Source organism: Wyeomyia smithii, chromosome 2 (genome assembly GCF_029784165.1).
Source record: "Wyeomyia smithii strain HCP4-BCI-WySm-NY-G18 chromosome 2, ASM2978416v1, whole genome shotgun sequence".
Classification (NCBI taxonomy): domain Eukaryota; kingdom Metazoa; phylum Arthropoda; class Insecta; order Diptera; family Culicidae; genus Wyeomyia; species Wyeomyia smithii.
Window position 1 is genome coordinate 203,069,534 of NC_073695.1, and position 24,936 is coordinate 203,094,469.

General features: G+C 39.0%; 2 protein-coding genes across 3 annotated transcripts in view; one reads left to right on the top strand and one right to left on the bottom strand.

The window, feature by feature from the left end:
* LOC129720353 (lectin subunit alpha-like) overlaps positions 1 to 2,058 on the bottom strand; it is a 28,575-nt gene extending 26,517 nt beyond the window's left edge. Inside the window, exons 1-2 of the mRNA XM_055671816.1 lie at positions 1,954 to 2,058; positions 1,614 to 1,892 (exon numbers count right to left, since the gene is read on the bottom strand). Coding sequence (XP_055527791.1) covers positions 1,614 to 1,892; positions 1,954 to 2,058 — 384 coding nt within the window. The remainder of the gene's footprint in view (positions 1 to 1,613; positions 1,893 to 1,953) is intronic.
* The window catches only part of LOC129719830 (uncharacterized), a 615,095-nt gene that overhangs the window by 70,270 nt on the left and 519,889 nt on the right, over positions 1 to 24,936 (top strand). For both annotated transcript variants that reach the window (XM_055671238.1, XM_055671239.1), the window contains exon 3: positions 12,570 to 12,584. The gene's annotated coding sequence lies outside the window, so the exon portion shown is untranslated. The remainder of the gene's footprint in view (positions 1 to 12,569; positions 12,585 to 24,936) is intronic.

Genomic DNA, 24,936 nt, shown 5'->3' on the forward strand with positions numbered 1-24,936 from the left:
ATACACTCAGCTGGATCAAACAAACAAAGTCAGGTCAATATTCTAGTCGTAGGTAGAATCTACAACGTGTTTCAGAAGTAACTTCTGATAGAAATCTGACTAAGGCTGGTCTGCAGTGTTGGCAGAAAAAATGATTTGCAACATAAATTTCGAAATACTCAACTTTGAACAGCTCCAGTATTTTTTCAGGACACCCTAGCTCTGTGATGTCTTCGTCCCAGTTGTTAGACATCAAAAAACCTACCATTTCAAGTCATGAAACCTATGGTTTGAGCCACTTTGAGCTCTTTAGAATGGAAAATGCAAAAACGTTGGTTTTTCCGTACAAATCTCCATGTAAATTTGAAATGCAATACGCCAAGCGGAGACTAAACCAATCGACTTCCAATAAATTTAGGATTGTTTGGGGCTCCAAATAGAACAAAAAAAAAACTTGGTTCTGGCTTTTTGCTATCAAGTTTCGTTTTTTCCATATAACGTTTCTCCATATAACGATTATACAATGAAGAATAAATTTCTGCATGATAGCTTTTAAACGTGGCTACTGAGAGTTATACTTCCGGTTGGCGTGTCATTGTGCACTCGAGCGAGCAAGAAAAGAATCAATAAAATCCATTGGAAACTGACTGAGACTCAGGCGTTTAAAAGTGAACAACTTTGTGACGCTCTTGATGCTTTCGGGTTTTCAATTTGTATCACTACGTTGCCGTAAGACGTCATTCTACGTAACCCTGAAAGATAATTATATTTTGATATGCGTAAAAGGATAATAATGCGTCAAATTTACTCCCGACTTTTAAACAATTGAAAGAATTTAGGTTCTAATATTTCTGTTTTGATTAAGAAAGAACGAGAAAAAATCAACGCACTGTCAGCTAAAAAAAGGACTGAAAGCAAGGAGTCAAATTGACGCAGAATATCTTTCCAGGGTTGAAAAAGAAGATCAAATTATGAAACGGATTGTAGTATTTGCATTTAGCGTGAACAAAAACGAATAGTTCACGATTTGAAATATATTTAATTGAAAGATAATTATAGTTTTAAATCACCATGAAGTAAAAGATTACATGTGAAAAAAATAATTGCTTAAATGGAACTGAAAAATGGTCCATTGAATTTTCATGTTTTTCAGATTTTTTTGGCATGGGTACACTCTAATGACCAAGTCGCTGATAACCTACTAACAAAGGTTAAAAAACACTTGCGGATAGTCATCAACCAACATAGTCTTAATTTTGATATTCTAGTATCCAAACCATAAGTAAAGATTAGTATGTTAACGAATAAAACTTAAAGGTCGAATATTTTTCAGATGATTCGAGATGTAAAATCATAACACTGAAAATAGTAAAATATATTAAAAGGTTACTTCGAATAACGCCCTAAAACGTAGAAATTATCGTAGACTTGTTTAATAAGAAAAACAACTAGTATAGAAGAACAAGTTTATCCAATTTTAATACTTTGTTTGTGTTAAGAACTAATCACTTGTTGAATATTTTCCCTTATCATGCGCTTGTATGCTCATCAATTTGCACAATATGAAGATAAGTCTTCTCGCATACAAACGGCTGTACCGTGGAGCATATCCAATCGTTCCAGTTCCAACCTACGGTTTGAGTGTACCGAATCTCTGCACAGTTTTCAATACCTTCGTTGTTGTTTGGTTCGCCTGGGCCCCAAAACGTTTGCTTCGCACCCGTGGATTGCCAGTAATATTGCTCTCCCGTTCCAAGGTTGCTACTGCCAATCCAAGCTTTCGTGTTCGATGTGTCAAATATTCCGGCTTTCTTGATGGCTTCAATTGCTCGGTCATTTTTGTCGCCACTGTCGATTACTGCCAGTCGCATTCCGATAGAGTTGCAGTGCTCACCAGCGTGATACCAATTTCCCTGAAATGCAAAAAAATTTTAACAATATTCAGTCGACTTTAATAGTAGTTATTGAAATAACCATGGTATTCGGTACAACAAAAATCGATCCTTTAGCTTCAAGATTATGCTCCAAGCAACGAATTGCGGCACTCATAAGCAACACCGACAGTAACACTTGCTTCATCTGAACGTTTGCGGGTTCTACCAATAAAGAGGGAACCTAGATTCGTGCTATGAATTTTCTAGACCACGAATAACGCGGAAAACCCATAAAGTGAAAACAGCCATTTTATGGAAAATTTAAGAATCGTAATAAATTTAAATATTTTTTACTGATAACTGACTATATTTGTGGGATATTTTCTACACGGGTAGGCAAAATGAGTACACATCGCGAAATGGACATCCATCTTTCTCACAAAACAATTAAAAACAAAATTTAACAGAAAAAAATGAAAACGCTATCGGAGTTTCTGAGTAGTCGATTCCCCAACAGAACTGTTTCTTTGCAAATACAAAATATATGAAGTTTTGGTAATTTATAACCAATTTTTTTCGGATCCAAACTTCAAAAGTGAATTCTCCATCCAGCTAGAGAGGGAAAGTTCCGTTACTAGTCAAATTGACTCTCTTGCCTCTCCAAATCGACCGAAAAAAAACCGCTTCACAAATAATCATCCGTCAATTAGCATATGTCTCTAGTTCGCTGAACTCACCCTCTTCTACCCGTCACCCACTCTGTTACAATTCCTTCCTCCCGCGCACCTTTGGCTGTCACAACGCGGAACCTACTTGAGCGGGCGCAGACAAAAACCAGTCCCATTGGGCGCCGAGCAACACACGTGTGACTTCGGTGGCATTTATCCCACCATATAGGTACCTGCGCGCACTCTGATACGTAAGATGAATCGACGAAAGGTTGCAATCAACTGTCTGAACTTTCATCTTCGGAATATCGTTGGCTTATGCACGCGCGTCACCACACCGGTGATGATAGAGACATCGCTGGTTTCAAGTTCGTAAGTTACGAACATTTGAAAGAAGCGAGTTAAAAACGTTGATGAATAGAAAGTGAGATTTTCCATTCATCTCTTTTTCCTCTGACGCAGGCTTAGCATACAAATGTGCAGTTCCGTTTAATTATCTCAAGCATCCCAGGCATACCACAATGCACGGGAAACGGAGGAAGTTGAGTGCATTGCTTGACAGGCTGAGAGCATGGATTTTCAACAAGAGAGTGCACTTTTCCGACATCATAATGCAATTATCAACAATTCCCATAAAACGCACGTTGAATTGTTGAATGCAATGGTACTTTACGTCAAAGGGTTTTTTTCCTCTAAATTTAATCTGTACTGAGTACGCGTCGCCAGCTCCAAGTTTTGACCGATGAACAACGCCAGTGGCGGATGCACTGTTCCACTGCTGCTTGTGAACATAATTTGACGACTGGACTGAAGTGGAGAAGATTAATTTCTGTGCGCTGATGCGTCGCGACATAACTCCATGCCCGGCTGCGTTCGTACACGTGTGTTATCACACAACAACAACCGGTTCAAATGACACTACTGCTGGCATATGCTGGCATCATCGTTTGCTGCTACCATGGCAGTTTGTGGTGATATGATTTGTTGCATACAAATCTGTGTTATGAATTGTAATCAGTTCCATGGGGTGCGCAGACTAAAGACACGTGCGGCACAATGCCGCTGTTGGTTCGTTGAGTGATCGTTGACTGCTAGCGAATATTTAGTGAAGAGCGATTTGTTTCCCAGGAAATCGTTTGATGTAATGTCGTGAAGAATAACGTTACAAGTCATTATGTCATGCGAAGAACAATATAATATTATGTGGCTTAGACCAATCCCAATTCCAATCTTAATCCTTATCCCAATCCTGATTCCAATTCCAATCCCTATACCAATATCAATCATTATTCTTATTCCAAATATAATCCCAATCTTTATTTAAAACTTAAACTCAATCCCAATCAAAATCTCCACTCAATTCCAATTTGAATTCGAATCACAGTCCCAATTCCAATCCAGATTCAAATTCAAATATCAATCTTTATCGTAATCCCAATCCAATTCCCAATTAAAATCCTAATCCCAATCTCAATGCCATTCTCAATCCCAATCTCAACCCCAATCTCAATGCCAATCCAAATCCCAATCACAATTGTATTCCAATCTCAATCCTGATTCCAATTTCAATCCCGATCCCAATCTTAATCCTAATTTTAATCTCAGTCTCAATCCCAATCCCAATCAAAATCTCAATCCTAATTGGTCGGTGTGCAGCCAAACCGAACCAAGCGCCAAAAAATATATTTCGAGTAATCGGTAATCAAAGTTTAACTACCCCGTAAGATTACTGAAAGCTGCTACCAAATCTCAATTCCGCTTTCAATTCCAATCCCAATCGTAATCCCAATGCCAATCTTAATTTTAATTCCAATTCCAATTTCAATCTCAATCCCAAACTCAATCCTAATCCCAATCTCAATCCTAATCCCAATCGTAATCCTAATTCAATCTCAATCTCAATTCCAATCCCAATCCCAATCCCAATCCCAACCCCAATTCTAATTCCAATCCCAATCTCAATCCCAATTCCAATTTCAATTCCTTCCAATTCCTATTTCAATGTCAATCCCAATCCCAATCCCAATCCCAATCCCAACCCGAATCCCAATCCCAATCCCAACCCCAATCCCAATCCCAATCCCAATCCCAATCCCAATCCCAATCCCAATCACAATCACAATCCCAATCTCAATCTTAATCCCAATCTCAATCCTAATCCAATCTCAATCCCAATCCCAATCCCAATCCCAATCCCAATCTCCAATAGACCCAAAATCAATAGATCAAAAAATGTTCACAGTGGTTCAGTCTTCTACAAGGGAAAATTCCCAATTCCAACCCTGATTCAAATCTCCATCCCAATCCAATCTCATTCTAATTCTCAATCCCCATCCCAATCCCAATCCCTATCCCAATCCAAATCCCAATCCCAATCCCAATTCCAATTCCAATCCCAATCCCCAATAGACCCAAAATCAAAAAATGTTCGCAGTGGTTCAGTCTTCTACAAAGGAAAAATCCCAATTCCAACCCTATTTCAAACCGCCATCCCAATCCAATCTCATTCTAATTCTCAATCCCCTTCCCAATCCCAATCCCAATCCCAATCCCAATCCCAATCTCCAATAGACCCAAAATCAATAAATCAAAAAATGTTCGCAGTGGTTCAGTCTTCTACAAGGGAAAATTCCCAATTCCAACCCTGATTCAAATCTCCATCCCAATCCAATCTCATTCTCATTCTCAATCCCAATCCCAATCCCAATCTCAATCCCAATCCTATTCCCAATCTCAATCCCAACCTTAATCCCAATCTTAATCCCAATCCTAATCCCAATCCCAATCCCAATCTCAATCTCAATTCCAAATCCAATCGTTATCCCAATCATAATCTTAATCTCAATTCTAATTCTCATTCCAATTCCAATTCCAATCTCAATCCTAGTTCTACTTCCAATTCCAATCCCAATCCTAATCCCAACCCCATTCCCATTTCCAAACTTCATCCCAATCTCAATCCCAATCCCAATCCCAATCTCAATCCCAATCCCAATCCCTATCCCTATCCCAATACCAATCCCAATCCCAATCCCAATTCCAATCCCAATCCCAATCCCAATCCCAATCCCAATCCCAATCCCAATCCCAATCCCAATCCCAATCCCAATCCTAATCCCAATCCCAATCCCAATCCCAATCCTAATCCCAATCCCAGTCGCAACCCAGACCCAAATCCAAAACTCAACCCCATTCATAATTCCAAACTTCATTTCAGTCGCAATCTGAAATGCGTCTCTTGTGAAAATTAAAGGGTACCAGCTTCTCGATCATACCATATCTTAGTTGCCAGAAAGTTGCGGGCCTATCCACAATGAATCATGCAGAGTATAGTTGAGAACTTCTTTTTCAAACAGATGATGGGTTTTAATTTTCTCTCTGCAATAACCAAATCTTCAACGTATCCGTATAGCGCAACGTACAGCTTGTGTCCGCCATCTGAGCGTGTGTACAGGCAATAGTCATTGTGGGATCTCTTGAAACTCATGGTTGAATTTCTCGTTCCTGCGACGTGGAGATTGATCCAACCTTACAACGAATTCGGTAACTTGCACGCATTGGCGTAGCCGGAATTTCAAAATTGGGGCAGGGGGACAAGTACAAGTATGTACATGGTATAGCAAGTGCAATTTTGATTGCATTCTCAGCTGCAGGGAAAAAAGAACGGGCTTCAGCAAGCAGGTCTATAAGATCCAGCTCTTCCAAGTTCTTACCGTCTGCTCACATGCTGTTGCAATGTTGATATACCAGATTTCTCCAACAAAATTGTCAATTTTGTAAAAAAATATGAAAGCTTCAGTTTGGCCCTTGAACTCTTCCAACGACATGTGTATTACGTTAGCAGAATGCAGTAAGCACAACGCGTAGGCAGGTGCACTATCTTCACCGAACCGTGTTTCCAATGAAGTTACTTGGGAATTCAAGGTAAGGAATTGCCACAGCTCGGTTCCAATATTCCAAGCTAGTTCATGCAGGCGCATTTGCCCGGTTCTTTTGCCGTTGCAATGTCCTTAGTGGATCAACTGAAAAACCTGTGCAATTCCACGCAACATAGGGCAAGCATTCCAATTGATTATTTTTGATCCGTCTGATACATTACACAAATGTTTCTATGGGCTAAAGATGTCGTTTTGTGCTATTAGAGTTATTGACAAAATTCTTCACCAATGGGATCTCTATAAAAAAATATCTTCCTTAATGTCATCATGTAGAAAATCCTAGCAATCTTCATCCACCAACAGTACTCCAGCAATTCTACAATCCTAATGGTTGACAGCTTCGCGACAGGAGCATATGTGTTCTCGAAGTCCACACCGTAAATTGTAGGTAACTCTTCGTCCTCCTTTAAGCGCTCCGACAGGATACCATCTTTCAAACGCCGTCGTCGACCACTTTCGTTGTAGTATTGAGAAGCTTCTATGTAAGATTGGCCAACAGAACTGGCTCTATAACCGGTGAAGAAATTGAAAAACTTACTGAGGACTCTGCGCTTCCATTCGCTGCACCTCAACGTCCTTTTTGGGACTCGTGTTGTTCTATTTGCGTAGGGAGCGCCCCGGTGTCCGCCGACTCCTCCGCGTAGTCGTCATCAACGGTAATCAGGACAGCCCCGGAATTAGCCGCTTCTGTCAACGGTTCGGAATTAATGTCATCGTCAACAGCATCTGGACCATTCTCAGCATTATCAGTTTTTTTTAATTATCGTAGAAACTCATTACTAGACTCAGTAACTTCTTTTGTGATGTCGCCCGGGTGTTTGTCGTATTCCGCACTTCTATTTTCAACGATGTCACTATTGAGAGCATGTTACATGATTATTATAATCCGTGCTTGTGTGCATGCTTCTTCACCTTTCGATTTTTACACTTACTACTCCGAATTTCACTGTTTCCGGACAATATTATCGCCTATCACAAAATCATTGGGGAAGTTCCAACTGAATTTCCCTCTGGCCAGTTTTGTTTTGAGAGGGTCTAATTTTTTCAATAGTTATTTGTCGAGGTTTCGTAGAACGTTAAAGAAGGGCCTAAGAATAAACCCATGCTTAAGTCCACTGACATCTGATGGCCTTATTTCACTTAGATCAGGCCTACGCTTGCTAAAGCGGACTCTGTAACCTTGCGACTATGAAGCTCCCTCATGTAACATCGGTATCTCATCTTGAACTGCTTCCTGCTCTTGCTTGTACGGTAAAGGAATCAACGGCCGATCTGCTTGCCTGTCAAGATTGGCTTCATACGGAAGACATGTTTCGTAAAACTCCACGTCACGGGCAATTAAGATTCTTGATTTTTCACCCCACACCGTTTGGACTTCATGACTTTTGATAGTTTCTTTCCTTGTTGGTTGGGAATTTTTCTAGGCTTGGCATCTGACCAAGCCAGCATTCAGCTGGTGTCATGCTTCTATTCGACCTAGTATTCCGTAGGACCCTAGTGTTCAATGGTTCCAGCTGGTTCCTTCACAAGAGCCTTGTCGTTTTGGGACGGTTGCCGTTGAACTGACCACGATATTGTTGTCTATTCTGCATATCTTACAGAATTCGAGCTTATCTGATTTAAATTCAACTCCTTTCCCAACAATCGCTTTCATACTTTGTTTACTTTAGTATCCCAATCTTCGGTGCTTCTATTCGACACATATTTGTCATATATGTTGGAATGTCCAACTCGATTTTGATTTCGTATAGGTTGCTTTTCGAATGGGCAGTAGCAATCAAGTAGCTTCATTCGATCAAGGGGCTTTTCAACAAGTTATAATTTCCAATGGACTTTTTTACAAAGGTTCTACCACAGACAAACAGACGTTCCACTCGGTGCGATCTCATCGACCAGAAAAATAACGATTATTTTGTAGTTTTGCTCAGTAGGCAGTAATGCCTCTGGTGTCGCTAAAAGCAAGCGTGCACATTCATTATCAAAGACAAAAACCATCAGTAATGCCGCTGGTTTTGATTTAATCAAGCGTTCACACCCATTATCAAAGACAAAAACCCTTTTTCGAATATAAGTTCGTAGGCAATAAGCTCACATGGTGGCGCATGAGTGTAACGTTTCTAATAAAATACGTTTCTAATAAAATAAGGACGAAAATTTTTCAGGATTTTTCTTCGAAGAGGCACCTCTGTTTGTGTGTGATTCTATCAACACGGTAGAGTTTCGCCTTCCGATCTTAGTCCCCAAATCTAGGGTCTCGGAATCCAGGAACATATCGGCTGAGAATTGTCAGTGCTGAAGCCTTCCGCCACCGTTAAACTGCAGAATACCGCATACAGCTATAATTTCTGGGCCCATAACCTTCATTATTAACAAATGCATAGCGTTCTGAACTACAGAGTGGTTTTATTGAAGAGCAATTTGAGAATAATGATTAATGAATAGCTTTAGTTTAACTTTGCTTGAAACGAATAATTCAAATTTTAGCACTTTAACGTTCGCATTAGAAAAGAAATACTAGAAATCAAAAACACACAACTCTTTAGTTTTATGATTTTAGTTGACCTGTTGAGTTTAAATCTTTAAAAGAGCATCTTAAGCATCTAGAACATTCAAACTTTTCGCATTTTTCTCTAGCAAAGAGGTAACCTTCAGTGATAGATAATCGCTAATGAGTTTAGGATAGTTATTAGTAAAATAGTTTGATATTCACCATTTATTTTTGCCCAATTATTCTTTTGGCATAAAATTACGTCCTACGGCAACATAGGGGTGGAATCGTCACAAACAATGTTTACTTTCAAATGTTTAAACCTCAGTAAGTTTTCAATGGATTTTCTTCATTCTTACAGCAATAAACTGTGAGATTAGCAGTGATGGCATGAACTCGTGCAAAGTTGAACTGAGTAACACTTTTCCAGATTTGAATCCAACTTGAATCTGCTTCCTCTCGATAGTTTGAGTTTTTTTGCACCGCACACTCTCATCGATTGAGTTTAAATGCGTGCAATGCATGCAGTGCACGATGTATCCAACGATGCAGGCGTTAATGTGACGCGATGAGTTTTGTTTTTAGATCGAATTTATGCTTTCAAAGGACAATGCAACAAACTGTTGCAGCAGACGCGGCGCGAATTTCATCGCAATTCGATTTTTATGCAATTGTTGTTATTTTTCAAACTCAAAAAGGATTCAAACTCAAATCCAACTCAAGTGTAATGCACTGTTGGTAGGGTTTACGTGCAAACCGAAAATAAATGTGCAAGCAAGTTTAAAAACTCACTTGGATACGAGTGCAAAGTCACACTGCCTACTCTGGAGATTAGTTGTGCGTCCACCGAAATGCAGAAAATTTTTATTTTATGATACTTACTATTGTGCTATTGAAAAATGTTGAGCGTGATAAATACATATTTCGACCAATCAAAGTTGAAAACAAGGCCACATATCGACTAAACTTTCAGTCTTAGTCTAAATCAATCTAAACAACCAAACAATACCTTTCTTTCCCAACACAGTCAACACTAAGATAAAAAAATATAAGATTTGACTTTCTATACGATTTCTCATTGTTGCTGTTGTTTTGATTGCTCCAGTGCACAATGACACGCCCACCGGAAGTATAACTTTCAGTAGTCACGTATAGAAGCTAGCAAGCACTAATTTTGTCCGCATTGTCTATCCGAACGCTGTTGCAAGAGCACGATTTACTGGAAAGCGGACGGACCCGCAGATGAAACCGGTTGACCACACTGCACTGGTGACTTGGGATGATCTTCCACAGCGCTAGATTTAAGATCTCTCGTCTGTGTGGAAAGCACCGTCATACAGGCATATCTGTAGCACTGCTGAACATGTCACAAAATGGTATTGAGGCTATCTGAATCTAGTGCCGTTCGCTTTCAGCCGCAATCCGCAATGACGATAAATTGAACAGATCTGTCGATGTCACTCTTGTAGCACACCAATGGCACTTTTCAACATCCCAAAGTTATTCAATTGAAGTAGTTATTTTTGGCTAATAGAGATAGGCAGAATTCAGCTCTACCCACGCTGTTCCACAAATCAAAATAAATGTTTTCAGGGAGCTAAAAAGTGCCATTAGTGTTGACGTTATAGTGGCGACCAGCAAGTCTATTATGTTTCTAGACATTGCGAATTGCCCTTCGCATATGACACGGGATGATTCCTTTTTTGTTACTTCTGGCAGCGTTTTTTTCAATTACTAAACGATTTTCCCGAGTTGTGTCGTTGCGTCAAACTGGTTGTTTAATCTGTGTTACATACTATTAAATGGCTCAATCACAGAATTCTAATTTACATAATTCAAACTAGCTCGACATTTGAAATATGATTAAGTGAGAAACAATTCTATTTCAAGGAATTCAACGCCACTTTTTTCAATCGCTTGGAATAGATATGTAGAGCTGTGTTCACGCGTTTCATGCTTTGTAAGGTAAGAAAATTGAACTTTGCTTCAAAAACGTGTTACTCTAATTTGTCCTTGGAAAAGAAAATGAAACAATTTACTTCGAGCTGGTGTATTTCGTAATAGCTTTAGTTTAGCTTTAGCTTAGAACCCGCCGAGCTTGGCAAGTAATCCTGGCAACAACAAACGTACGGAAGTCTGAACTTGGCTGCTTTGTAACTTTTCTTCGGTGCCATCTTAACTGTATGCTTGTTGACGGCTATAGAGCTGACGAAAAATCAATGTACTTCGCGCACAACGTTAGCTTGTATACATGCAAACAGCATGCAGCGCAGTCCATCCTCTTTTTTGAATTCCCTCATTCTATCACCTACGTCACACCGTCTGTTTGGTACTACATCAGTTCTCTCTGTAGGTATTTAAGACAATCCGGGTCACACGGGTTTTTTTCATCATAGCAGTTTTGTTCTTCTATCTCGTGCAATCAAACTTGCAGATACATTGCGACTTATCTGGGAAAGACAAAGTCCTATTTGTCTCGCCCGAGCTTCAACTCACGGTATATCGAATTCATTGTCGGCTACGTAATGGAAATTATGCGCGTTGGTGCTGGAGTACCTGTCGATCTGGTTGCTGTAATGGAGTATTTTGTTGCAGAAGTGTTGTAATTAGTGAGAACTGCTGCTAGAAATAATTATAAAAGGAGAATCTTTCTGCGTCAGTTGGCATTCCACATTGGCGAGGAATCAACCAAGCATTTATACGGTGTCACTTATACTCAGGGAGGTGTTCTGCCAAATAAAATTACAAAGAAGGCATAATTTGATTTTTTTCTCAGCTTTGTGAAAACTAAAGCCAATTGTCCTTTTAAAGACAATAAGATATTCTCAATTGAAGCAGTAAAAATGAGTTTTTGTCTCTATTAATATTTAAAATTGTACATAACATGTTCATCGGGCAGGATTGAACTCCATCCACTCTGCTTGGTTTTGATGTTATATTATTATTTTTGGGGTTATATTATTATTATTTATTATTGTTTTTTTTCGTATGACTTCAATTTAATTAAACAACGCTTCTTTTCAAGGTTGGTTCCATTTGATAAAAAAGAAAGTTAAAAGAGAATAATTGCAATTTACCTCTTCACATCATCAAATATACTACCATAATCGAGTGCACTTCCAAACCTTTAGCAAGAAATACATTATATTGATATGAGAAAGTCGCAATTCTCCGTTAACCTTGCGGTTGTGTCTGATTAACAACCTCTTCAACAATTTCTATTGATTATATTGTTTTGAGCCCAAATCCATACATAAAGTGCAGTGTGTAGTTTTGTGGTTTTCTGAGTGGAGAACTGGAAATTTTCGAAACTTTCTTCTAATTTTTAATCATTTTTATCCAAAATTATTATACTATTTGATAAAAAATATTTCGCAAAATTGGTATGGTTTGAAAGAGTTTGACCTAACATAGTTATTAAAACAAAAAGGGATTTTTAATGGCAGTACACCAAAGAGCGAATGTTATTTTATTCATCTTTTATGTTGTAATTTGTAAATATTACTCCGATTGAAGAGAAGGATGAGTGTGTTTTCGTCGTCTATGTTATATTTTTTGTTTTCATTTTATGGTTATTTCTAGTTTCTAATGTCTATTGTTTTTTTCTCTTTGTTCATTTCAGAATTCAAAATTCCTGGTAAGTTAACATTGCAATCTCATTTATGTATTTTTTTTTTCCTTTTCAAATTGATAAATCATCCTAAACCCCATATCCCAAGTTACTAGCTTCTTCGATTGACTACTAGTCACAGCGAAAAAACATACACCGCCTGCAGTTATAATGAAACGATCGATTGTGATTCAAACCGCACCGACTTGCGTGCATAGGAGCAAATCCGCCTGTCAATAGCCAGGTTACCGAATGGGGGGGTTGTAGAGCACAAACGCTCATCGATCTTCGCGATCGGCCGCAGGTTTAGCCTATCGAATACAATACCACCATTGTTGGCCGCTAGATGCGGTAATATGCTAAATGATACAGGAAACGAAGTCCCATTGCTTGAAAATTGCAAAAAAGAAACCCTTGACACCCGCCCGCCCGGAATCGGAACCTGCTGCCGGGTTGCGCACCAGTCTGTGATTATGCGAAACGAGAGCGACTGCGGATAAACTCCGTCCGACTCCGGCCGCATTAAGATTTACGCCTACCCCTGAAGCACAAGAGGTCTGGTCTGCTGATAATACTGGAGCGTGTTTACAAGTTGTTAGTACACGATTCTGCGAATGTAGCCAAACAGCCGCCACCACGGTCGCGTTAGTGGCCGCACGCGAATCAGGCGATTCTTCACATCGTTTCTTAGCGTCGGCAAGCGATAATGGGTAATTACACACTCAATGGGGGCCGATAATCATTGAATCGTTCGCGGGGAGTAGGTGGGGCGGTGTGTCGGTGCAACTTTCTTTCGGCTGCTTCCAAACCTTTTACCGAACGGAATGGATCAAGATACGATAGCCTGATCGATGGACCTCCTACGGCAGCTTGGATAGTTGTGGCGCTCCCGCATAGTAATATGTGTGTGTGTTTGTATGTGTCGGTTTTTCTGCTGCACGCTAATTGTTAATTAAATGTTTGCAAATTATGCTTTCTTTGCGAGCCTCGGCTGGATTGCAGCGAGTCGCGCTCGAGAGGGACGTGACTTGATCATTTGGAATGTATAACGCGCCGCCGCCACCGCTGCCGCTTCGCTTCGTGCTAGTTGGGCCACTACTGCAAATGGGTTTTAATGGTTTTATCTCGGCATCGCGCATCAGATCTGTCTTTCGTTTGCCAAGTGGCTGGCGGTGGCTAGCTTCTCTGCATCCACCAGCATAGATTAAGCGTAACGAGAGCAGTGACTGCAGACGGATTCCGTGTAGTCTGTGTTTGCACGTGCCTGCCAACTTCGAACGTTGTTCGACACGTCGTTGTTGCCGCTGAGATGTAAAACACCTAACGGTACACCGGTGAGGCACTGCAAGAATCAATATTGCCACCTTCATCTGCTAGCAGCGTGTGGAGGTATTCCGAAGACTAATATTTGTCCAACTGTACAGCAGCCCGTTAGAATAGGTTGTGCTGCATTGAGTTGAAAGTGGAGGATGAAAGCAAAAAAAAAAAAACGAGAACCGCGGACTACGTTTTTTCAATGTTAGTAATCCGTTTACGATCTACAGATTGGTTTGGCAATAAACTCACATCCGCCGCCCGGTGCTTGAATTCGATGATAATGTTTATTATCATAGCATTCCTGCGGAATTGGATCAGGTTTATATAGAAGAGTTCAGAGTTCTAATATCTTCTGGATTACCCCATTGGTAAGCGCGCATTCTATGGCTTGAGCTATCAACTGAATCGTAAAGTCACACCTCCGTTCACATGGATGCACCTATAATTTATTTTCATTTGAGTTTTTTTAATCTTTCTGGAGCAATGGTTTGATGGTAAAAAAATATGTTTGCGAAACGAAAAATAATATTTTCACAATACTTCTGGTTTTTACGTTTGAATATGTTAAAAAAATTATATTTTTAGCATTTTTATCTCATCTTTGATACACTTAATCTCACCATCTTACTTTTTCTTTCTCTTCTAGCGAATGCCTCTCTTATTCCTGTTTTTTTATTTCTTCGCTCTCCCTCTCTTCCTTTATTACATTGTTGCCCATTATTTATACATTAACTAAATGGAACATCTCTGTTACACTAATTAACTTATTATTTAAATTTTGAACATTATTTCTAGTCTCTAGATATTACACCACTTGCGATAATACTAATAATGGAGCGTTTTTTCACTTTCCAAAAAAAATGGAGTCGGATACAAAAACATTGAAATTTGGGAGTATATGGATATTTTCTTCAGCTTTCCACAGCTTTTCAAAAATGCGAAATCACCATCTTGGAATTCGAAGAAGACAGAAAATCGATATTTGACATCCGGACATCATCTATGATTTATTCATGTGGATTTCCATCTAGATTTCCAAAATATCTTCGGATGTCCATTTCCGATTTATAGGTATAATTCTGATTCCACAATTACCTTTATTGTGGAATATTGGTATATTTTTCTCAATTTATTGAATGATTTTAAAAAAATATGAAGAAATATTTGCGGTGATTCGTGGCAATGGATAACAAATGAAATCACCTCTACACTGTTTAGTCCAATCGGTAGTCGGTAGAGTGGCTGTTATGTGATTAGACTCGTCCGATACACTCAACAACTCAAGAATCTGCCAGTCTGGATTTTTTCATTTGAAAGGCGTAATTTTCAACAACTACTTTGAATATGGCAAAAAAATCTATAAATAAAATTATTGTACATTATTGGATTGATTGCACGTTGGCACCAAGGTGGAACGACCGCATATGGTGAAGAGAGACTGCTTTTTTACCAAGACAATTCTCTCGCACATTTTGATGCAACCGATTAATTAATACCGGTCTCCCTCACTTCGTATTCTGCAGATTTAGCCCCAAACGACTATTTTCTGTTTTTTTGGTTGGAAATGTGATTCTCTGGGGAGTGATTCCGTTGAAGGGGGAAATATGGAAAAAACGACTATTTTGAAGGACTTACAGCACTGCAAAATTGGCGTCGAAATGTTAGGTGGAAACTATGTCGAAGAATAAAACAATTTTTTTTTAATTTCGTTTTTATTCCATGAATAGGCCACTTGTGTAAAACTACAAGCCTAGTTGCAGAGATATGTCCACATAAAATTTTGTTCAAATCGTTATGAGCAAACAAAGAAATTTATTTATTTTTGAGAAAAGTGATAGAGCCACGCTCGAGAGAAACTTGATTTCAGTGTGATTACTATACCATCGGATTAAAAAAAAACACGTCTTTGGCAGCATCCATAAATTACGCAACGCTCATAGGGGGAAGGGGAGTATCCTTGAGCGTTGCGATTTGTTACATAGGGGAGGGGGGAGGAAAGATCAGCGTTACGTAACAAAATATCTCTGGAGAGACTCTCCAAAAACGAACATTTTTATCCAGCAAATTCTTCTACAGCGTTACGTAAGTTTTATGGGGGAGTAGGTGTTGGCGTTGCGTTTCGTTACACATGGAGGGTGGGGGTCCGAAAATTGGGTTTTTGCATTGTGTAATTTATGGATGTCGCCTTTTCAGAAATTATTGCAAATTTGTCCAGACACATGCGGTCTCTATGTGAATTAGAGTAGATCGCATAAGATTAAATTGCATTTCTTAAAAAAATCAATAAAATGATGTTATACGATGCAATTTTAGGAATTTCTATTGTTTTTTGTATATATTAATTTGACGGCTTAGGTCGTATGTATTTTCAGCCAGGTTCAGCTTGATTTGCTTTACTACTTTTGATTGATTGCTTTAGTAACTCAATGTAATTTATCTTAACTTGAACAATGTAATTTTGTTTTGAACTCTTATGATGATTAACTACTATAAATAAATACTAGAATGAAATTTAGCTCCGAAGGAATTTTTGGCTTTTTCTGGCCCTGCATATTGATAGTGTTTTTGTTGCCGAAACAAAAGTAAACTGTTTGTTAGATACAAACCGCGAGTAACCCTTTCTATTTTCGAGTTTATGACATTTGGAGCCATTGTTCGATGTTCATTGAATAGCAAAAACTTATATTTTAATTTTTATATTCAAACACAGAAAAGATCGTGTTGAAAGTCAAAAAAAAAAGTAACAAATTTCAGAGTAGAGACGCATTTTGCAGTAGACAGTTGGTCCTATCGGAATTCTTCAAAACCTTCTGTTCTCACTCGCGTTCATTTTTTTCGCAAGCCGATAGCTCATTTATTAACCACAATTCCGAACATTTATGTATGACGGCTCTGAAGTTCTCAAGTAGTACTACAACATTATCGAAGAGAGTATTGCTCGTACTCGAGCACCGGAGCTGTAAGAGGACATTCTGGCAAATAATCGCGATAATTATGACGATCGCGAAGATTATCGCGATAATTTTCTGAAATCTGCTATCACGGCCCCGGTGTTTGAGTACGAGCAACACTCTCTTCGACAAAGTTGTATTACTACTTGAAGACTTCAAATTCGTCATAAAAAGTTGTTCAAAAATGTGCATATCAAACGAGTTATCGGCTTGCGAAAAAAATGAGCGTGAGTGATAATTTTCATCCTTGCGCAGCAACGTGTGTTAAACCCTCGACAATCGTGTAAACAAATGTGCATCTTACACACCCACAAAAATGACATTGACAGAATAAATTCCCCTAGGAGAATGCGAAACTGCAAGCGTCAGAACCCCATTTAAACTTTGAACGGCGATGTAATGAAGTACGTTCGCATTCAAATCATAACAAAAAAAATTTATGCAACGACTATAATTTCACAAACTTTCTTCCTCTCTTTTTCCTATTGACAAAGAAAACCAGATACTGTCAAGAACGCAAATGGGGTGACGGGAATGGACCTTTGAAAGTAAATATTTACAATTAAATGTAATTGCACTGTTTAACTTTTTGTAACTTTTCTTGAAAAAAATAATAAGATTGAGAGTAGAAAACGATGATAACAATTATATCATGACTACTTACGGAAGGAGGATGGCAATTAAAAATAAAATAACTGTTTAGACTGAAAAAAGCTGAGCAAACACCATATACAATTGTTGAAAGGGTTCTTCATGTTGTATCATGTAGAGTAGAGTAGAGTAGAGTAGAGTAGAGTAGAGTAGAGTAGAGTAGAGTAGAGTAGAGTAGAGTAGAGTAGAGTAGAGTAGAGTAGAGTAGAGTAGAGTAGAGTAGAGTAGAGTAGAGTAGAGTAGAGTAGAGTAGAGTAGAGTAGAGTAGAGTAGAGTAGAGTAGAGTAGAGTAGAGTAGAGTAGAGTAGAGTAGAGTAGAGTAGAGTAGAGTAGAGTAGAGTAGAGTAGAGTAGAGTAGAGTAGAGTAGAGTAGAGTAGAGTAGAGTAGAGTAGAGTAGAGTAGAGTAGAGTAGAGTAGAGTAGAGTAGAGTAGAGTAGAGTAGAGTAGAGTAGAGTAGAGTAGAGTAGAGTAGAGTAGAGTAGAGTAGAGTAGAGTAGAGTAGAGTAGAGTAGAGTAGAGTAGAGTAGAGTAGAGTAGAGTAGAGTAGAGTAGAGTAGAGTAGAGTAGAGTAGAGTAGAGTAGAGTAGAGTAGAGTAGAGTAGAGTAGAGTAGAGTAGAGTAGAGTAGAGTAGAGTAGAGTAGAGTAGAGTAGAGTAGAGTAGAGTAGAGTAGAGTAGAGTAGAGTAGAGTAGAGTAGAGTAGAGTAGAGTAGAGTAGAGTAGAGTAGAGTAGAGTAGAGTAGAGTAGAGTAGAGTAGAGTAGAGTAGAGTAGAGTAGAGTAGAGTAGAGTAGAGTAGAGTAGAGTAGAGTAGAGTAGAGTAGAGTAGAGTAGAGTAGAGTAGAGTAGAGTAGAGTAGAGTAGAGTAGAGTAGAGTAGAGTAGAGTAGAGTAGAGTAGAGTAGAGTAGAGTAGAGTAGAGTAGAGTAGAGTAGAGTAGAGTAGAGTAGAGTAGAGTAGAGTAGAGTAGAGTAGAGTAGAGTAGAGTAGAGTAGAGTAGAGTAGAGTAGAGTAGAGTAGAGTAGAGTAGAGTAGAGTAGAGTAGAGTAGAGTAGAGTAGAGTAGAGTAGAGTAGAGTAGAGTAGAGTAGAGTAGAGTAGAGTAGAGTAGAGTAGAGTAGAGTAGAGTAGAGTAGAGTAGAGTAGAGTAGAGTAGAGTAGAGTAGAGTAGAGTAGAGTAGAGTAGAGTAGAGTAGAGTAGAGTAGAGTAGAGTAGAGTAGAGTAGAGTAGAGTAGAGTAGAGTAGAGTAGAGTAGAGTAGAGTAGAGTAGAGTAGAGTAGAGTAGAGTAGAGTAGAGTAGAGTAGAGTAGAGTAGAGTAGAGTAGAGTAGAGTAGATTATTTGAAGGGGAATTAGAAGTAGAAGCAAAAGTAGAAGTATCGTTTGCATTAAAAAAATTGACAAAATTTGCCGATTTTTCATAGGTTTTTCTTTTTGCGCACCAACGAAAGTAGCATGCAGTATTTTTCATAGTTACCCATGAGCCCGCAGAATGAACTTGTCAGCTCTACCAGTCGAAATCCAAACGTGATGGTGAAAACAGTTAAGCAACTTCGTTCAGAAGTGTGCGCGTTTAAAGAATGGTACCGTAAACTGGGGTGACTTTGATCACTTTTTTTATTGTATCTCAAATATTTTCAGAATATACTGAAAACTATACTTTCTATCGACTGTTAGTTTACTCAGGGAAGTTTCTTTCGGCTTCGCAGTCTTTAAAATGTGAAAAGAAAACGATATTTTTCTCTTACACCGACGTTTCGAATAATATATATTCTTTATCAAGGCTCTACAAGTAAATTAAGATCAAAACGATTTTTAGAAACAAATACATAAATTAGGCACATAACATCATTACCGAGAGGACCATTTTCCTGTGAAGTGGTTCTTCGGCTAGAGCATTGATTGTCAAAACAGAAAGTACTCATCCTAACAGAACATCCAAAAATACATTAAATTAGCTAAACATGATATCAAATACAATTCATGCTTCTTACATTATGCAAATTAAAAAAAAAAACAAATTAAAAACTGTACACTTTAACGAAGCGGAACTCGTAGCACTCTCAATCATACTAAACCACTTTTTTCCGTAACCAGCAACCTTGCATGCAAACTCTATTGCGCACAAGTTATGCTGTGTGACACTCGGTGGAAGCTGTCAGCGACCGTTGACCATTCAAGTTGAATGAGGTGTGTATCCTGGATGAACATAGGCGAAAAACAGCGTTGAACGTGTTGGAAATGTGCCACATTATCACGAACGATCATGCGGTAAACAAACGCAGTGATGTTGAAGGCTTAAGCACAACATATACAGCAATCATGCAACACGTCAAGCGGAGTACAGAAATAAACAACAGCAAACGTCAACGGTCGCTGACAGCTTCCACCGAGTGTCACACAGCATAACTTGTGCGCAATAGAGTTTGCATGCAAGGTTGCTGGTTACGGAAAAAATGGTTTAGTATGATTGAGAGTGCTACGAGTTCCGCTCCGTTAAAGTGTACAGTTTTTAATTTGTTTTTTTTTAATTTGCATAATGTAAGAAGCATGAATTGTATTTGATATCATGTTTAGCTAATTTAATGTATTTTTGGATGTTCTGTTAGGATGATTACTTTCTGTTTTGACAATTAATGCTCTAGCCGAAGAACCACTTCACAGGAAAATGGTCCTCTCGGTAATGATGTTATGTGCATAATTTATGTATTTGTTTCTAAAAATCGTTTTGATCTTTATTTACTTGTAGAGCCTTGATAAAGAATATATATTATTCGAAACGTCGGTGTAAGAGAAAAATATCGTTTTCTTTTCACATTTTAAAGACTGCGAAGCCGAAAGAAACTATACTGAAAACAATATTCTTTGATATTTTTAAAATAAGTACTGGCATACATTGAAAAAGATTCAGTCACTACTTCGAAAGTTTAGCAACAATTTTGCTGTTTTTAAATATGCTCTAAACATTTTACACCAATAATCATTCCGGGGTGACTTTGATCACTTCATTGTTTTGATGAATTCGGTGTAACACTTTGCTACTTTCACTAAATTGAACAGCCTTAAACGAGTTTATAAATATGAAAAGCAATTTGGGGGCCATTCACATTCTACGGGAACAGTTTATAATGGCGAATGTCCAAGGTTCATACAGTATTTTTAGAATATATATGAATGATTATTCACTGAGAGAGAAGGTGGTCTAAAATCGTCAAAAACTAGTCCACGAGGAATATGACTCATGAAATTGTCCAAATTTGCATGTTACTTCACGTCTTGGGTTTTTGTTAAGAAGAAATATGTAATACGCTGTGGAGAAAATTGGGACTCAACATTGCCTTCGAGGAAAAACTTTCAAAAATAACAATAAAATGTATTGTTATAATATTTGTTCATCTTAAGAACTAATCTGGGAACAAAATAAAAACACTTTACGTATTGCAACTTGTTGTTTTGAATCTGCTTGAACCGATTGTGTGTATGTAAGAAAAATCGCCAAAAATACACTTTATTTTCAAATAATATTTTAGCATGAAAAATCACAGGAGGGTTGTGTGCAAAGCCACGACCGCGAGGTTGAAGTAGAATACTTTTACACAGCTCTACTTACGGCTGCACATTAACTTACGACCGGGCGAAACGGTTCACGCCGCTTTTCGCGTTTAGCCTGACAGAGGCCTAATGTGCACGGCCAACACAATAGAAAGGTGTTTTTACATTGAAAATTAGACACGGCTTTAGTGGCGTAAGTGTTGGAAAATGCATCTACCGCTAATACCGCCGCTATCGTACGAAAGCGCTTCGTTTCATGTGGGGAATAATATCAACAACGAAAAATGACGCGCGTCTAAGCACACCCGAACTGTTTCGCCATGCCGCTGCCATTTACTTCCTTATAACATCAGTCTCATGGAAGTACTGGCTGCACCTACCGCTGAGGCTGTTACCATACTGCTACTGGTACCCAAAACTAATAATTCTTCAAATTAAGTGTTTTATTTGTCCTCAAAAGAACAATTGTTCAATTCCATATCGGATATAATGCAATCACAGCTCTGTAATATTACCGACAGTAATATTCTTTTGAACAAAATGATCCAACTTTTCCATTAGAGGAAGTGCCGACTGATGTACGGCAAAAATCTCGCCCGATCGCTCGCATTGGCGTTCGTTCTCAGGCAGAGGCCTGAGACGTGGTGACCAACCACAGGGCAAGTGATTTGTTTAATTTGAAAGCAGCCACAGGCGCAACCCGCTGATATATTCTGTTACCGCTGAGTGCTGATATCTGCTGCTGCTGCTGTCAACGTTGTAGACGGTCCATCCAGCTCACCTTCCGACTAATGAATGTAGCTAGTTTTTTCAGAAACACTCTTTTATAGCCGAAGGGTGCTATGTAATAGGCCACGCCCTATCAGTTCAGTTGTTCCATTCCCTAATGTTCTTCAGACAAATTATTCCACAATTCGCATTTGATTTTTGTATCCAGCGAATAAACACCGATGGTGCTCTCACACACGCAACGGTTTTAACCCGTATCTTATTGCGGTTTGTAACATCAAGCGATTTCGTTTGCTCGCTGTTGCGTGTTGCATCATGTTGCAACTTGGCAACTGGGAGACGACGAAATTCTGTTACTGCTGATTGATTGAATCGACTTCATATTAGCTCTGCATAGTCGAACTAACTGTCTTTGTGAATGCGGTCTAACAGGGCAGTTTGTTATTCAAAGTTGGTTATGCTGATCGCAGCCTTTGCGCTGCCCCTACAGTGGGGGGTTTACTAAATAAAGTATAAGTAAAAATTAGACAACTACAACAGAATTTGATTGCATCCCGCACAGAATGTCTGCTTGTGTTGATGCCAGTAAATTAATATCCTTCAATAATTTTTTTATTTGCCTTGAAAAAAAAAAGCATTTTGCGGTTCAAAATTGGTTGCTAATTACAACCTTTAAGCTGCCCTAACGTTGGGGGAATCAAGATACACGGACAACAGGCACTGTGGAAGCTATTTCACATTCAGTAAATTAGATGGGTGCGACAAATTTAAATTGCTAGGATGCAACACAGAATGCTTGCTTTCGTTGACAAAAATTATTAACTTTCAATGACTTGTTTATTCGCCTTGAAAAAGGCATTTTAATTTCCAAAATTGGATTTCCTGATGGCAATCTTCATGCTGCCCTAACACAAGGGGAATAATGGCTGTCTGGCGACACACGCTGAGAAAAACCGCGCTGCTGCTGAGACGTGGTGACCAACCACAGGGCTAGTGCTGCTGCTAAGAAAGGACGACTGCTGTTGTTGCTGTCTAGAACTATTATGAGCGGCTCCGGCTGAAACAGGCTCTTATATAGGCCAAATAGCATGTTTTCAATTGCAAGGTATATGATTCTGTCGACCGTGCTTGGAAAGCAAGCGTATAACGACCAATCAGAGGTCGAATTTTTCGTTTTGACAAGGTTTGACTATTTTCAATAGTACAATAGTGTGAATAATAGAATTACAATTATCTTATTTTGGGAAGAATCTTAGAAGATTTTCCAATCTATTGCTGCAAGAACGAAGGAAATCCATCGAATACTGAGCATGAGCATGATTGACCGCCCGCGGTTGCTACTCCGTTATTGCCAGATCAGCTGTAATTACACAGAGAACCAATGGATGATGCTTGGGATTGTGACCTTAATCTTTATATTAGGCAATACCAGCGCCGGCCGCATCCGAATGCAGGTCAAAGAAGGAATGTGTATGGGAATATGTTGACGTGATACTCGCTTTATTGGAAGCCGAGAACACCTCTGAGAAATCACTGGGATGTTGGAGAAAAGGGTAAGGTTTGCAGCTGGTTTCGTTTTGGTAAACGATGCGCTGAGTTCTAATACCGGGTTCATAATAACAAATATCGCGCGTACGAGTTCTTTATATCTTCTACGGAAATCATAACGCGATCTGAACTCATTCCGGTTGATGATGTAACACCGCAAAAATAAAGCGCACGCGAGGATACCGGACCTATAACCTAATCAAGACAGACTCGAATATTCGAAAATATGTTTATGAAGTCATTATGCAACTACCGAAACGTATCTCTCATTGATTTATCTCAGCTGACTACACAATGTTACGAAGCAACCAGATATGCATTAACCAAAAACAAGAAAAAAGTAAATATATAGACCCTCAACACATACTGCAAGCGGTCAGCAAGAGAGCTTCAAAAATGGCCTATTTGCTTGGCCATCGCCGTTAGAATCGAACGAAAAAAAAGAAAAAGAAAAAAAAAAGATGTGTGCGTTGGCAGACGAGTCGCGTATAATACCGATATTAATTGCGATATTTGGTGGCGATTAATTACAATGTTTTGTCGCGATTAATTATTTACGATGTTTATCGAACGAACGGAACCTACTCTGAATCACTGCGTGCTGGAATATAACCAACGGGTGGACAGTCTGCGAATAAATGGTTTGGTACACCTCGGAAGTCACAACACACCGAAAATCTATATTTGAGCAAAGCTCACCTGGGCCGAAAACACGTTTACCCCGGAAAGTTATGCGCGACCGCTCTATTCCCTCTTACCGACGCATACGCGCGGAGACACGGTATTTCGCGTTGATTACCACTTACTTCTTGAATAATAAAGCGAAGATACCTACTGAGTATGAAAAACTGGCAAAGTTTCATGCATTCATAGCTAGAAAATTTTTGAAAATGCAAATATGCATATCTAACAAGACCGAGTACTAATTAGATTTAACAAAATGCCAAAACAATCGCAATCAAAATTTATTTGCCATGCTGACCGACAAGATTTCTACTTAATTAAATTTAAAATTGTCTATGTGTTTCAGAATTTACTCAAAAGCTAGAAAAATCATAAAACAAGGGCATAAAACTGCTCAAAATGTTCGTAACAGCGTCTCCGTTCACCTGAGGAAATAATATCAACAATGAAGACTGACGCGCAACTGTTTCGACACAGTTTCGGTCCAATCGGTAGATTAAAAAAATTCAAAACCGGCTCCCACGAAGCCGCGGTCACAAGCAGGGATGCCACAAACACAGACCAATCTGTGCAAAACAAAATTCCCACACAAGTATATGTACATACAGAACTGCAAACGCGCCCTTCAAAACACAGGCCGATGTTAGGCCGACGCCACATTGCAAAGGACGCGGCGCGAAATGCGTCATTTCTCACGCAAGGAGAAAAAAAAACAACAATGAAAACTGACGCGCGTTAAAACACATCCCGAACTGTTTCGACGCAGTCATCCGAACAGCATCGGCCCCAGTACGCACCGTACCTACTGTAAACGATTGAGTGAGAAAATTCCAAAACCGGCATCTAAAAAACCGCGATAACAATCAGAGATGCCACATATGTAAATTTAAATTTATTTGTGAATTATAAATTTCTCATCCATACAGTTTACAGTTTACAGATTTGTAAAG